Consider the following 16,590-nt stretch of genomic DNA (forward strand, 5'->3'; position numbering starts at 1 on the left):
AAAAAGTAACTTACAGGATCAGCCACACAGTTATCTAGTGAGGTATATGTGAAATGGAGACATTCCACTATGTTTCACTGGTTTCAGTTCTACAGGATCTTACTGACACTAGTCAAAATTGTTAACAAAGATCTAGAAGTCAACTAGCACCTCTACTACTAAAATACCATTGCATTGGGTTCCTCCATTTGCTAAAGCAGTCTTCAAATCAAGAATAGTGGATTCCCCCCTTCAGAAGAGATGCTTTAGTCCTGTATGATGGCCTTTACTGCAAAGCTACTAAGTGAAACTGAGTGGCCTGTTACTCATCAAACAAAGCCTATTTTGATGAACAAATGATTGTGCATAACATGCAAAGTAGTTCTACCCAAAATGAAAAGAAATAATACATGTCATTTTCCATTTCTTTGAAAGCATCCTCACCTGCAATGATTTCTCGTAGCTTGGGATCTAAGTTTACAGTACATGGCAAAAAGGTTCTTACATCACGTGCAACAAGAACAGGTGTTCTCGAAGATAAAAATACTTCGAAGTTCCGTATGTCTCCATCAATTTCAAGTAGAGGTTCAACATCTTTAGTTGTAGGAATATTCTTTGAAATTCTAGAGGGGAAAAAAAAAAAAAATCAGATAAATCACAAACCATATTTATTAGAGTATGCCTTCCATTTGCATAGTGATATTTTAGGGTGAAATACTAGTACACTTGCATCCATTCTCCTGTTCTCTGGAAAATGAAGAGAACCCATAAAGAGCTGCACTGTCTGCAGAAAGAACAATTTAACATTTTCTAATATGCAAAAATTCTTAAACAGCTAAGTAATCTAATCGTATGCTTCAGAGAAATCTCAAAGCAGCCATACAGAAGACTAAAATCAGGTGAAGAATTTACAGATCAGTAACATCAAATCCAAAGTAAAGGGATTTGTCAACATTGTTAACAATGAGGTTAATGTTTGTCAACATTAACCTCAAACATCATTCAGATTCTGATATCCCAAATCAGAAATTCCATGCTTAAAAATCTAATTTTTAAACTAACATTTCTTGTAACAGGAGTACTCAGGCATCTCAGACAATGATAAAAACCCAACCGTGCATGACTTCCATGGTAGGGAATGGAAAAACTTCCTGCTTTCAAGTAATCCACCCTCTTAAGACAAGAAGCCACAAACAAAAAAACAATGAGACATGATCAATGTAAGGGACTGTTGATGCATTACAACTATTATCAAGGAATGGTGGGGGTTTTTTTTGTAAGCACTACATATACATATAAAGGAGAGTTTTAGGAAGGAACACAGAAGAATTAAATGTTAGCCTTGTGGAAAGTTTAGGAAAAGCTCCTACCAAATGCAAGCAAGTGATGGGGGCTGAAATGATGGGTCAAATGGATCTACCTTATTTGACATCTCATCTCATAGCATCGTGACTGGTATCTCATCTAATACCGAATAAGAAATTATAATCTAAATTAAAGGTTACTAAAATGAAAAAATGTTTCACACATCCAAGTATAATAAAAATGGAAACAGTGAAAGAATGCACTGAGAATGGTTGACATGGTTATAGCACTGACTATAAAGTGACTGTGACAGCACTCTATATGGATACCAGCGAAGTAACCACACTATTTAAAGTAAAAATGGAAAAAAGTTATGAGGAAAAATAAAAAAAACTTTATATAAATACAAAATGAATGATGCACTTCACTAAGTAATGGCTTTTTCCAAAGACATATTATGATTGCAGTTCCATGGAAAGGGATGACTTAGCACAGACATTTTGACTGCCCTGTGAGCTGCTGTAACTTACTAAAAAGAAGTTAGCAAAGCACAAAGAGTTTTTCTGATTTCTGGACAGTTAAAGCAGCTGAGGCAACTGCCAGTGCCATTGTGGGGGAAAGGAATGCACAGACAGATGGACAGAAAGGGAGGAAGAAGCCCTCATGTACACTCAGTAACCTATCAAAGCCCAATCAGGAATCTCTTACATTAAATTAATACACACTCGTGGCTGTGAAAAGACACAACACTTTAAAAAAGATTCTGGCTGCAACTGAATTGTATCTTTCATTCAGCTAAGGAAATAAATCTATCATTAGCTGAATGATTGTACCTTATTTCACAATTTGTTAGCTTTTTAAAAGCAACGACCTTTTTATCTTTGTTTTTAAATCCTCCATAAAAAGTAGAATTTTATGTACCATGAGATTATTCCAAACAAAAAAGTGACAGATTTACACAGAATATTTAGCCTTTAATGTTAAAATGAAGAAAAGAATTGAGGATTAATGCTAGACGTTTGAAGTAACTGCAACTCTTTTATATTAAAAAGGTATTTTAAGTGCGTGTTAATCTTTCAATCTGATCTTTTGGGACAGTCTTGCCCCATACTAAAAGTAGAATTCCTATACATTTTACCAGAAAACATTTGAATGGCCCATGTACCTAACAGATGGAGGCTACTCCCATATCATGCTGTCATAAGCAGTATCTATGAATAACTGCATTCACAGTGAGATATTACTTCTACAACACAGGAAAATGTAACAAATATAAAGCATAAAAACAAGTGTAGCCTATTCTAACAAAGGTTCTGATCCTGTAAATCATTAGGAGCAGACGTCCAGCTGGCAGTGGGATTATCCACGTTAGAGAAGCTCAGTGCATGTTAAGGCTTCACAGGCTCCAGCCTTGGGAAAATAAAAAGTGGTGCTTCTGTCAGAAGAGAAGCCCGACATCCAGAAGTAGGTTATAGTTTCAAAAAATGGAAACAGTTCACTCTCCAACAGCATTTAAAGAAATCTAATAAGAGCTAAAAATGGTCCTCACCTCTAGGAGTGAGTTGTCAAAAGAAAAAAAAAACCCACAACATTGGCAGTATCAAAGTAAAACTTGTATATTCCACAGAATCCGAGAAGTGTATATTTTACACTAATATTTAGCTAGTACCTTAGGTTCTTCTATTTTGCCTTATATAAATCTATGACTATGTGTATGTTTTTATTCAAACCAAAAATGTAAAAAACCAAACCCACTAAGCCACTTTAGCTGTATATATTTACTGGGAGTATTCTAGACGAGTTCAACAGTGGCAAAACGCAAATTAAGTCACTTTTTAAGTCAGGGATTGAAGAGTTAAAGAGTGGCCTACTTCAACACTTAAATCTACAAAATAAAAAGCCAGAAGAGAATGTGACATAGATTTAAATAAAACACACAGCTGATGAATCACATGAAACAAATTAGCCGAATTTTAATGCCAGCTCTACTTAAGTCTGAATGTGAACAGTGTTCTGAATACGATGAACAAAGCTCCTGTTCAGAAGCCAATAGCCCACTGCTGGTGCGCAGATTGAAGTCTCTATTCCAACCTCCTGAGCTCAATGTCTTAAACTACGCCTTTGAAAGAAATATTTATGTAAATGATAATCTTCTGGCAAAGAGCCACAGGAATCACATGTGCCTGTACTTCTCAGATAAAAATTAAAAGGTTAGCATGTAAAGCACTTCTTCTAAAATGTAAGCACACAGCTCTAAAAATAGAGCACTGTGAAGACCCTATTCTCTTTTGGGGGCTAGATTTTCCTGAGGCAGAAGAATCATTCTTTAAATCAGAAACATCAAAACCTGTCAGTGTTAGAGAGTACCTGTTTCCATGAGAAACTACTTGAATTTAAAAGGAATGAGCCCAAAACAGAAAATTACATTGACAGAAGAGAACCTAAAAATTCATTCCATTATTCCGCACGTGCCCTTTCCATGTACAACTAAAATGAAAAAATACTTTCAGTGTGGATTAAGTTATATTCCAACAATGATGGACTATTTCTGTTTTCTTCCTCAAATAAACATAATTTACTACAAGTACACCCAGGTACATCACCTTATCTTCCATTCAAGAGACTGCAAATTTGCTCCAAATCTTTTTGTAGTTTATGTTCACCTTGCACTTCCATGACTGACTAGGAAAATAACCACCATGGTCCAAGAGTGTGTCCAGCACTGACTGCTGCCAGCATGGCTGAGATGGGCTCTTGGGCTACACCTGACACAGCCCACCTATTCACTGCAGGAGATGGTTGCCACCAGAGGATGTGGTCCTTCACCACCCAATCAGGTGGTGGTAAAATGGCAGCAGCATCAACCACCTTCATCCACAGTGAGTGCCGTGCTGTGCCCGCAGGCCCTGTTTGGTTGGGTGTCAGGTCCCAGAGCACACCAACAGGCTCTAACCCCTCTTCTCCTAGTCCCCAGCCAGGGGTTTCACTGTCTGTGCTCAAGGCCAGCTCTGATATGGTGCAGCTGGGTAACCTGGCATCAGACTGCTCTGATAAAAGACACATTGCTTCCTTAACAGAGCATTTGGATTACCTCATCTGTTCCTTACCCTGCCCCTCTGAAGCAGCTTCTTACGACAGAATTGATCTAACAAGGCAAATTTATTGTATGGGCATACGAGAAAGTTGCTGCAAGGAATACTAGAGCATCAGCTTCCAAAGAACTTGATAGTCCATGCTACTGCTGCTGTTACAGCAATATGAGACACAAGTCTTCTCTGAATACGAAGCAAGTATTTTATCTCCTCTTTTACCCTGAGAGAAAGGTTACATCACACTTATTGTGGCCCAGATATGGGCCACTAAAAGTATTTAGCCAAGAGTCGCATTTCCAGTTTATCATCTTATCTCACAATGTTTTCCCACACTCTCAGGTTTTGAATAAATATTCCACTTTTGACAAAAAAGTTCAGCAGACACAAAGCGCCATAATCTCCAATTTTGTTTCTCAATTTATCTCAATTCCCCAAAAAGTACAGAAGTCTCATTAATAGACTTAGGTAAAAAAAAAAATTCTTTTCTGAAATTTTTTAGTGTTGTTAAAATTAGGACTCCTGCATTCTACCTTGAATTAGTAGCAATCAGCGGTGCTTGGAGGGATTTGAAATATACACAGGAGCAATTTTGAGAGATGTCATTAATGCACATTAACTATACTGTAAGCATTTAAAGTAATCTGGAAAGTATTTTTAATAAATTACTTATTATTCCGTATTACAAAGGTAATCAAAAAAAAGCCAAAAATACTCCTCTGTCTTGGAGCTTTTGCTCCAATCCTTTTTCTCTCATTTTCATGTGAGCTTCCTTCGTATTTGTCATGCCCTCTGGTACTCTCTACTTCTCTTTTACACGCTGTCCCATGTCAGTTTATTTAGCAGACAGCCTGGGCAACAACCACCTACTCCTCTACCGGTGCACTGCCTTTTCACATTGAGACCACACCATTAGCACCGTAAGAAACATAATAACTTTACGTGTCCTGCGTTTGAAGTATGAAGAAATAAAAAGAAACAAAAACAAAAAGCAGGTCAAATATTTAGAAGTAATGAATCACTGTGAGGTCCACAAGAATATTAAATTGTCTACTTAAAGGAAGAGATTTATTTAAACCTGGCCTGGGCAAAAGACGATTGCAGAGAATATTATAGCCAGAGTGATGAATGTGGCACCTTCCACAGCTTTTTCATTTTTAATTTCTATAATCACTAAAAAGCTACACTTCTTAAATTAATACATCAATAGATTTTATACAACTCACAAATCCCTCAAAAGTTAATTTCACCCTTTTTATTAAAAGGTATTTAAACAGTGTCAAAACCAGAATTAACATAATAACCTTCCAGAGAAGTTACATTTCAAATGATCTTGCTCAATTTTAACATTGGTAGAGATTTGCTGAAAACATGTAACACATTTTTTTAAAAGAATAATTTAATAGATACTTGTCTAAAGCACTGTAATGAAAAAGTAGACAGATAATGCTTATCTTCAGTTTTTATTTTACTTCTTTTCTTCTTACTTATGTATATTAACAAAAAACCCTCAAATGATTTAGACAAAAGCTTTTAGCTCAACACATAATTGCAACAAAATTACAATAATTGTACCAATTAAAATAATCCTGAATGAACAGTTTGTCATCTTAATGTTCCAATGGTTTATAGAAGGATCTACTTAATTAGCTGAAATTGCTTTCCAATGTTAGTATCAAATGTCATTTGTTAAAAGTTGAACGATTTCGAAAATAATTTAACAAAGCAATTTTACAAAACACCAAGAACCAACATTTTCTTTTCAGCTGAATAAAGCAAGCAGATGTGTCATCAAATTGCTATAAAAATAAATGAGCCTTTATATGGGGAAAAATAAATTTTACTACTAGTGCTACAGAATACTATTTTCTGATTTTTTTATGAAATCGATTTCTTTAATAAAATAATTTCATATCATTTATATCTTGGTGGTATTTTTAGCATGCTGTAAATACACTTTCTTAAATTGAAGCAGTAAACAAGTAGAAACATTCAACTGTATGTGAAACAGAAAAATGTTTTGACCTGCCAAAGTGATTTCCTAATTTGATTCACATGGACGTATCACACAAAATATCTGAACTTATCAGTAAAACACAGCACCAATGAAACCACGCTACAGAACTTCAAACCTACGGTAATCAACTACTGTTCCACTTACAACTAAATTAGTTTTTACCATTTCATCTGAAGAAAAAGGGAAAAAAAAACAAAATGAGAAACAGAGGATGACTTGTCTAGTATCCTGATGACCATTACTAGATATAACTATTTCTGTGGCTGCTTCCAAAAAGGGGTAACTTCAGTAAAAAGACAGGATAAAAGCAAAATCACATACCAGTGCTGAAACCGAAAAACATCACCTAGAAATGAAGAAACATCAACACTTTCCATTACTGATAAATCACAGCAGATGTCTTCTACAAATTATTCTTTGGAAAAGGTGTAAGAGTTGCAAGAGCATTAAAAAAAGTAATAAATGAACTATGGCTGACTTAGATCTTTTAGTCCCACACACAAAAAAAGAAACCTGAGTAGAAGAATGCTATCATGTGAGTCTTCTAAATTTGGTGTGCTCTGCTTTGGCACCTTGTTTTGCCATCCAATTTGCCATCCATCATAGGTAGGCACGCATACGAATGTGCACAAATACTTTACTGCAGAGGTTAAATTAAGCCCAAGTGATGGATCAATTATACGTTGCTAAGTTTTAAATAATGGTTACTTAAAACTCTGAGGAAAGCACAACCGCTTTCTCATCCTGGAAGATACATCTCTTTTTTTTTTTCCAAATCAAAGATGTAAGATTCTTGATTTCCATAGTTTCCTTCAGCTTCCCCAAAAAGCATGTTTTCAAGCAGATTAAGTAAGGGTGGAGATCCTAATCTGAACAAGGGGCTCATGAGAGTTTCTTCTATCCTGAGCCAAGCTCTCATGTTCTAGTATTTTTAATGAATACGTAAGAATAGCCACATCACAGAAATTCAGGGACCAGCAACTATTTGCTGACATGATAATACAGAATTGATAAACCCTGTCTTAGCACCCTAGTTTGAGCAAAGCCTGTGCAAAGAATGACAGGTAGGACTGTCCTTCATGACATCATGCACAATAATCATGCAGGTTGGAAAAGACCTTTAAGATCACTCAGTGCAACCATTAACCCAGCACTGACTCCACTGAGTGCACCACTAAACTGTGTCCCTCAGCACCACATCTACATGTCTTTTAAATACCTCCAGGGATGGCGACACAACCACCTCCTTGGGCAGCCTGTTCCAATGCTTGACAACCCTTCTGATGAAGAAATTTTTCCCAATGTCCAATCCAAATCTTCCCTGGTGCAACTTGAGGACTAAAGAACTAAACAACCCCAGTTCCCTCAGCTGTTCCTCGTGAGACTTGTTTTCTAGAATTTTCACCAGCTTCATTGCCCTTCTCTGGACATGTTCCAGTAACTCAAAGTCCTTTTAGTGAGGGGCCCAATCTGCTCAGCAGATTATCTCATTTAGTGAGTAAATTTAATGAGAAAACGGACCGAGAAGACATTCCCTTCGATACAATCAGCTTTAATAGCATGATTTTTAATCAACAAGGTGGCAATATCAAATCCCTGCCATCTACAGCCTTAGGCAGTAGAAAATATCAACAGATGACTAAAACTCAGACTGAAATGAAAAACTAAGGTCTGAATTAACATAATAACCTTCCAGAGAAGTTACATTTCAAATGATCTTGCTCAATTTTAACATTGGTAGAGATTTGCTGAAAACATGTAACACATTTTTTTAAAAGAATAATTTAATAGATACTTGTCTAAAGCACTGTAATGAAAAAGTAGACAGATAATGCTTATCTTCAGTTTTTATTTTACTTCTTTTCTTCTTACTTATGTATATTAACAAAAAACCCTCAAATGATTTAGACAAAAGCTTTTAGCTCAACACATAATTGCAACAAAATTACAATAATTGTACCAATTAAAATAATCCTGAATGAACAGTTTGTCATCTTAATGTTCCAATGGTTTATAGAAGGATCTACTTAATTAGCTGAAATTGCTTTCCAATGTTAGTATCAAATGTCATTTGTTAAAAGTTGAACGATTTCGAAAATAATTTAACAAAGCAATTTTACAAAACACCAAGAACCAACATTTTCTTTTCAGCTGAATAAAGCAAGCAGATGTGTCATCAAATTGCTATAAAAATAAATGAGCCTTTATATGGGGAAAAATAAATTTTACTACTAGTGCTACAGAATACTATTTTCTGATTTTTTTATGAAATCGATTTCTTTAATAAAATAATTTCATATCATTTATATCTTGGTGGTATTTTTAGCATGCTGTAAATACACTTTCTTAAATTGAAGCAGTAAACAAGTAGAAACATTCAACTGTATGTGAAACAGAAAAATGTTTTGACCTGCCAAAGTGATTTCCTAATTTGATTCACATGGACGTATCACACAAAATATCTGAACTTATCAGTAAAACACAGCACCAATGAAACCACGCTACAGAACTTCAAACCTACGGTAATCAACTACTGTTCCACTTACAACTAAATTAGTTTTTACCATTTCATCTGAAGAAAAAGGGAAAAAAAAACAAAATGAGAAACAGAGGATGACTTGTCTAGTATCCTGATGACCATTACTAGATATAACTATTTCTGTGGCTGCTTCCAAAAAGGGGTAACTTCAGTAAAAAGACAGGATAAAAGCAAAATCACATACCAGTGCTGAAACCGAAAAACATCACCTAGAAATGAAGAAACATCAACACTTTCCATTACTGATAAATCACAGCAGATGTCTTCTACAAATTATTCTTTGGAAAAGGTGTAAGAGTTGCAAGAGCATTAAAAAAAGTAATAAATGAACTATGGCTGACTTAGATCTTTTAGTCCCACACACAAAAAAAGAAACCTGAGTAGAAGAATGCTATCATGTGAGTCTTCTAAATTTGGTGTGCTCTGCTTTGGCACCTTGTTTTGCCATCCAATTTGCCATCCATCATAGGTAGGCACGCATACGAATGTGCACAAATACTTTACTGCAGAGGTTAAATTAAGCCCAAGTGATGGATCAATTATACGTTGCTAAGTTTTAAATAATGGTTACTTAAAACTCTGAGGAAAGCACAACCGCTTTCTCATCCTGGAAGATAGATCTCTTTTTTTTTCCAAATCAAAGATGTAAGATTCTTGATTTCCATAGTTTCCTTCAGCTTCCCCAAAAAGCATGTTTTCAAGCAGATTAAGTAAGTGTGGAGATCCTAATCTGAACATGGGGCTCATGAGAGTTTCTTCTATCCTGAGCCAAGCTCTCATGTTCTAGTATTTTTAATGAATACGTAAGAATAGCCACATCACAGAAATTCAGGGACCAGCAACTATTTGCTGACATGATCATACAGAATTGATAAACCCTGTCTTAGCACCCTAGTTTGAGCAAAGCCTGTGCAAAGAATGACAGGTAGGACAATACAGAATTGATAAACCCTTAGCACCCTAGTTTGAGCAAAGCCTGTGCAAAGAATGACAGGTAGGACTGTCCTTCATGACATCATGCACAATAATCATGCAGGTTGGAAAAGACCTTTAAGATCACTCAGTGCAACCATTAACCCAGCACTGACTCCACTGAGTGCACCACTAAACTGTGTCCCTCAGCACCACATCTACATGTCTTTTAAATACCTCCAGGGATGGCGACACAACCACCTCCTTGGGCAGCCTGTTCCAATGCTTGACAAGCACAACAATCATTCAGGTTGGAAAAGACCTTTAAGATCACTCAGTGCAACCATTAACCCAGCACTGACTCCACTGAGTGCACCACTAAACTGTGTCCCTCAGCACCACATCTACATGTCTTTTAAATACCTCCAGGGATGGCGACACAACCACCTCCTTGGGCAGCCTGTTCCAATGCTTGACAACCCTTCTGATGAAGAAATTTTTCCCAATGTCCAATCCAAATCTTCCCTGGTGCAACTTGAGGACTAAAGAACCTTTTCCCAATATCCAATCCAAACCTTCCCTGGTGCAACTTGAGGACTAAAGAACTAAACAACCCCAGTTCCCTCAGCTGTTCCTCGTGAGACTTGTTTTCTAGAATTTTCACCAGCTTCATTGCCCTTCTCTGGACATGTTCCAGTAACTCAAAGTCCTTTTAGTGAGGGGCCCAATCTGCTCAGCAGATTATCTCATTTAGTGAGTAAATTTAATGAGAAAACGGACCGAGAAGACATTCCCTTCGATACAATCAGCTTTAATAGCATGATTTTTAATCAACAAGGTGGCAATATCAAATCCCTGCCATCTACAGCCTTAGGCAGTAGAAAATATCAACAGATGACTAAAACTCAGACTGAAATGAAAAACTAAGGTCTTGGGGGAAAAGAAAGAAATGACTCAAACATCTGAAACTGAGGAAGACTTGAGAATCCAAAAAAGAGAGGAGAAAGTGTTCAAGCAAAACTGGGAAATCAGACAGTGCTGATATTCACAGCAAAATTTGAAGTGAGACCAGGGCTCTCTTCATCCTCATTAATAGCTGTTCTACTTTGGTACAACCTTTTTCAAAAGAGATGACTAGAATGTCAGAGCGTAGGGCTCTCCTCATCCTCATTAATAGCTGTTCTGCTTTGGTACAACCTTTTTGAAAAGAGACGACTAGAATGTCAGAGAGGTTAGAATTCAGGAACACCACAGTTTTATATAAGACAGTACCTTCCTTCTTTCCACTGCTTTGCTAATAACTCCTAAAGACATTGTTTCATTTTCTAACTGGTGCTGAGTACTGAATATATTTTTTAGAGAAATCAGCAATGATTTGCGAATTTCTTTCCTCAATTCACTGAATAGAATTTTTCAGAGAAAACAGCAATGATTTGCGAATTTCTTTCCTCAATTCAGGTTTACAGCCCATTACGACATCAGCAGGATTACAGGTGGGATTATTTTCCTGAGTGTGATACGATTCCTGTATCAACAATGACTTTGATCTACAATTTACTCATATCTACTTCTACAACCCTCTGTGAAACACTTGTCCTGGTTATATCCCCACATTATATCTTCTCCTATCAGATCCTGTACAGGTATGCCAAAGAGCACAAGGGTTATCTTTGGAAACTACCTTCGAGTTTCTCACAAGACTCTTATTCTTATCTTTCACTTCCTTCATTTTCCTAAGACAATCTTGCCTGTTACTAACCTTAAACTTTAATACATTTAAATTTTCTTAGGTTGAGATCTTGCTTAAAATTTCTTAAATTTAAAAATATCATGTTGCCTTCTTCATGTGTTCATTGACTCCGCTGAGAACTCTGTTTCTTGAAACATATCTCCTCTCTACAAAAGCCACAGTGACTTTTCCCAGAATGTCATTTATTTAGGTCTGGGCATTGACATTCATTCGGTGTCACGGATGTTTCATTTAGTCTTCACAAGAGCACATTCCCATAGCTGGCTAATTTACAAGTCTGTGAAGTATCAGTTGCAAATATTCAACAGCAACTTGCTTTAATCTGACAACTGAATTCTCTTACAACTTCCTTTACAGAAAGCCCATGTATTTTATTTTATTGCACTTGAGGGCTTTAAAACTTTGCTTTTTACAACTTCTGCAAACCATTTTGGCAATTTACAGAAAGCCCACGTATTATAGTTTTAAAGCCCTCAAGTGGAATAAAATACTTTTTACAACTTCTGCAAACCATTTTGGCATTACACAAAACTGACAATAGGAAGACTCTTTACAGCAACACAGAAGGGAACACAGCACAACATAAATATAGAGGAGTATTAACTGTATGTCACAATTACGAAAGAAATAGTAAAAATAATTAAAGTAGACCAGGATGGAGAGGAAGGTAATGACAGTAGTGTGCTTGACCACAGAAAAACCTAAACACAAAAGGGGAAAGAGAACACAACAGATGAGAAATCAGAATTAGGAGCTTAGCCTGGCAAAGAGAGAGACTACATGAAAATCCTGATGATTAAAGATGACTCGAAAAGGCAACACACAAACCCAAAGGAGTAAATACTGGTACTACTTAGTATACCAACTGGAAAGGTAAACCAAGCAAAGATCCAGAGCAGCAAAGAGAGAGGCTGGAAGTGAAAGAACAGAGGTGAGACGATACAGCAAGTCAGTTTAAGGGAGTAAAAAGAATAAAGACATTTTTGTCCTACATTCAGTAGGTTTTCCCATCTCTGCATAGTATGATACAGCAAAGATACACTACTTCTGACAAAACTGCTTCATACGCATCAATGTAGTCTTCCATATTCACGAGAGTATCTATAGAAAAACACTCACAAATTTACTTTCCCTAGCAATCCTTCACAATAAGAATATATGTTTGCCTTTAAAAAACAAAACAAAACACAGCAAAGAAACAAAAAACCAAACTGAAATACAGAGATATACTTATTTAGTAACCAAATTGAGATATGCAGGCTTTTTCAGAGTACTCCATCAACTGAAAACAGAGGTCCCACTACCTTCAGATATAGCTTTGAACACTGGGAATTTACTAGTATCAGTCTACAGAACCACAAGCTGTACACCACCTCCCAGAGGCACACGTACTGTTCAAGTGAAAGGCATTAGAGGTGACGTGTCCAGCATCACACAGACTCACATAGTTGTAGAGCACCTTTCAGTTGTCTTAATTTAATTTTTACTATTGCATTCTTTTCAACTGCAACAGATAGCGCTGAGATGTGACAGAAAATGGTCATTCCCTTTACTATATCGCCTGCCTCTACAGCTTGTAAAATTAAATTCTGGGCCTTACAAGACAAGAATCTTATGGGGGCAAAATAGCATATGATCATATAAATCATGTATCATAATACATACATAGAGAGGTATTAACTGCAGACTATGCAGACTATTTGTATTATTTCATTTCTTAATGATTGACTCGATCTCTGAGGTCCCTTCCAACCACTACGATTCTGTGATTCTGTGACTGCTTGATTTTTAATTTTACTATACTTTTTTTACATAGTGAAAGTATTGCTTATTCTTCGAAATACTGAAAAACAGACCACCTAGTGAAAAAGATCACTAACGTTAAATATGAATACAGAATATGCCAAGACAAACAAGAGAGCAAAAGCTGTCAGAGCTGTGCAGGACAAACAGCCATTCTGCTAGCGCCACCTGCCGGCACAGCACCACCGCACACTCGGGTACCACGGCTCACTCCCACTGAAGCACCAAGAGCTGGTTAGAATCTGGCTCCAAAGACACAGCAGTAAAACAACCTCAGTTTTATTACCACTTGTCATACCCTCAATGCACACACAAAATATCTACTCTAACTCTTTGACTGAAGGTACAACAGATTGATCTGTTACAGGTGTCAACCCTCTGCCCCCCACAATCAGGAGCTGAGAGAAAGGCAATGGAGAGATCTCACTGCAAGGGAATCCTAGTGATTCACAGGCTTTTTAAACGTGTGATATTATATAAGTTGGAAAAGTACCTATAACATCAAAGCATTCTCCTGGCATGGAGAACGTGACTCAGTGTAGAACTACACTTAACACAGAACCTACAGGGCTCCTTCATCTAAGGGAGATGTCCGAGCAAACCCCTCTCCCCACACTCTTAGGAGTTCAGAAACGTAGCAAAAAAAAACCAAAGAAGAATTTGCACAATACAAATTAGTTTGACACAAACTATTCAATACTAGGAAAATTATATTCTTGTTCCTATTCTAAAGTACCAAAATATTTTTTAAAATATCCTTGCAGGATAAAAGGCAGGGAAGAAGTAACACAAGCTCAGTACAGGAACAGAAGCTAAAAAGTATCAAAATCTGGTATCTATTCATGAGACTCCAAAAGGGAAAGTTGCTCTATAAACTAAAAAACAGAAACTGAAGTTTTAAAAGAGGAACTAAATACTCTACTTTGAACTGATACAGAAACAGATATACAAGCCAAGTGACTTCAAACAGTTGTAGATAAAAAGAATAACAATGACACAAAAAGGATTATTTTGGATAAAAAAAGGATTCTTAGATTATTAGATAATACCAGAGAAGAGTTCGCAGACTTTTTCATATTCAGCATATGGTAAAGATGATCACCCAAATCACCAGACAGATGAGATCTCAACTTTGTCACAACATCAGCAGAGTTATATATTTAGTTTCTTACAGAGGTTCAACAGAAGTGGCTGACAGAGACAGCAACTCTCTTCCTGAGCATTCAGCAATGCTATTACTATGAACCCTTTTTTTTTTTTTTAATATGGTTAACTAGTCAAAAAAGCCCTCAGTCTTGCAGCTTTATCATTTTCATATCAAATAATCCTTTAGGTATTTTTGGCAAAAGAGAGAATTCTCAATGTTGGTCCCCTTTTTCTTTTCCTTATCTTCATGCTATTGCAGGTAGAACACAAACAGCTTTACTTAAAAGATCATGATCTTTCCTTTTCCAATATATGGTACAAGGTTCTTCACTGTTTCTTCACATTATAGATCCTAGTTTTATCTACTATGCATTTATTTATATGTATGTAACTATCAATTATGAATTGGCACTCTACTGAAGTGGCTGTATTCCACATAGGAAGAGGAAAACTGCACAGCAGGAGTCATGAATCTCCTCCACACCTGAACTAATAAACCCTGACACACTCCAGTTGGCACTGAGTATCAACAGCTCGAGTGTCTGTACTAACCCAGAACCCACATCATTCATTCCATCCAATTGTGACTGTCCTTTCCTTCTTTTCATGTTGGTTTACTACAGATTGAACATTAGTTTATACTGGAATTACTAGTGCCCATTTATAACAACAATTCAGGTGTTTAGTACCTCCTTCGGTTCATCAGAAAACATAAACATTGTTATGTCTGGAAGATAGCTTTGGACTTTGATCACTCCAAAGCGATTTATTACTGTCAATGCTAGTCATCAAAAGACCGCAATGAGTTTGCTGGATAAATAGTGAAAATATAAAATTATGAAACCTGCCATACAGCACATCTAAATAATGATGAGTTAGAAATATCTACAGTAAGAATACTGGAAAGAGAGGAAATCCCTGGTAATTCTGAATTCTTGTACTTTCCTGTTCACACAAACACTTGTGACAGTAGTCATCCGAACCCACAACGGAGAGGAAGACTTCCATTACTTTACCCGTGATTTCACAGGTATCTTACACTCAGAGGAAATGCAAAATCCTTTCTACCAAGCAGCCAGGTTCTGGAGAGGCATGTTCACTGGCAACACAGGGGCCGTTTGCTCTCCATTGCAACATTCAGTCAGCTCTGTTGGAGAGCAACTTTTATCAGCAATGGAGAAAGTTGTGCTTCACTTTCATACTCCTTACCTGCAGCACAAGGCAGTGCCATAGCCTCAAGCACACTTGCTAAGCACCAAACTTTCATAGGTCTTTACCAGTAAAGGCAGTTTTTGCAGAGCTTAGTTCAGATTTCTAACTAGGATAAAAAAAAGCCTTCTAGCTTAGCCAAGGTAGAGATGAAAATTGTATCAAGAGGCAGGAGCACGGCTAGCTGTCTGCAAAAAAACTGCTGTATAATTCTCCTTGGTTTTAATACAGAGCACACTTTTGTACATGGCAATGAAAGGCATTTAGAAGTTTGCAAAAGTTAACATAAGAGTAAGATTGTGGGAGTTTTAGATTACAACTTGGTAGTCGTTTGAAAGCCATGTTATTCTAATCATCATTAATAATGATCGCTATTTTAATCACTGAAAGTGCCTACCATTACCAGAATAACACCTACCTCTCATAGATGGTTTTTAAAGTCAGCTGATCAGGAACACCTTCAGTCTCTTCAAGATGCAGTATGAGCCACGACGTTCTATACGGCCACTGCTCTGTGAGATTGATCCAACTGGCCAGTCTATCCCAATTGAACGTGATCTGATTAGCTCTCAATAACCGACCTAACAGAGCAGTGAAGGAGGGAAAAAACACAGAGGATTTTTTTTCCCTTTTTCAACAATATCTGTTTTTCCCTCAAAGTAACAGCTATGTAAGTCTTTTAACATGATCTGTGAACTTTCTGGTATTATATTTTAGCTCAGTAAGTTCAAAATCATCTCAAGTCACATCTAAAAATATAATTTCACAACCTAATAAAACTTCCTGCAAATACCAGTCAGAATGTGAGACTCTCCAGAACTGTCAACTCCAGTTCCAGTTA

The 16,590-nt window shown here is 36.7% G+C and overlaps 1 protein-coding gene across 2 annotated transcripts in view; it reads right to left on the reverse strand.

The window, feature by feature from the left end:
• Positions 1 to 16,590, reverse strand: part of KIDINS220 (kinase D-interacting substrate 220kDa) — an 87,066-nt gene that overhangs the window by 21,221 nt on the left and 49,255 nt on the right. For both annotated transcript variants that reach the window (XM_014956814.1, XM_014956813.1), the window contains 2 exons: positions 16,168 to 16,330; positions 424 to 602 (listed from right to left, as the gene is read on the reverse strand). In XM_014956814.1, coding sequence (XP_014812300.1) covers positions 424 to 602; positions 16,168 to 16,330 — 342 coding nt within the window. The remainder of the gene's footprint in view (positions 1 to 423; positions 603 to 16,167; positions 16,331 to 16,590) is intronic.

This window comes from Calidris pugnax, unplaced genomic scaffold, assembly GCF_001431845.1.
Source record: "Calidris pugnax isolate Ruff unplaced genomic scaffold, ASM143184v1 scaffold171, whole genome shotgun sequence".
Lineage (NCBI taxonomy): Eukaryota > Metazoa > Chordata > Aves > Charadriiformes > Scolopacidae > Calidris > Calidris pugnax.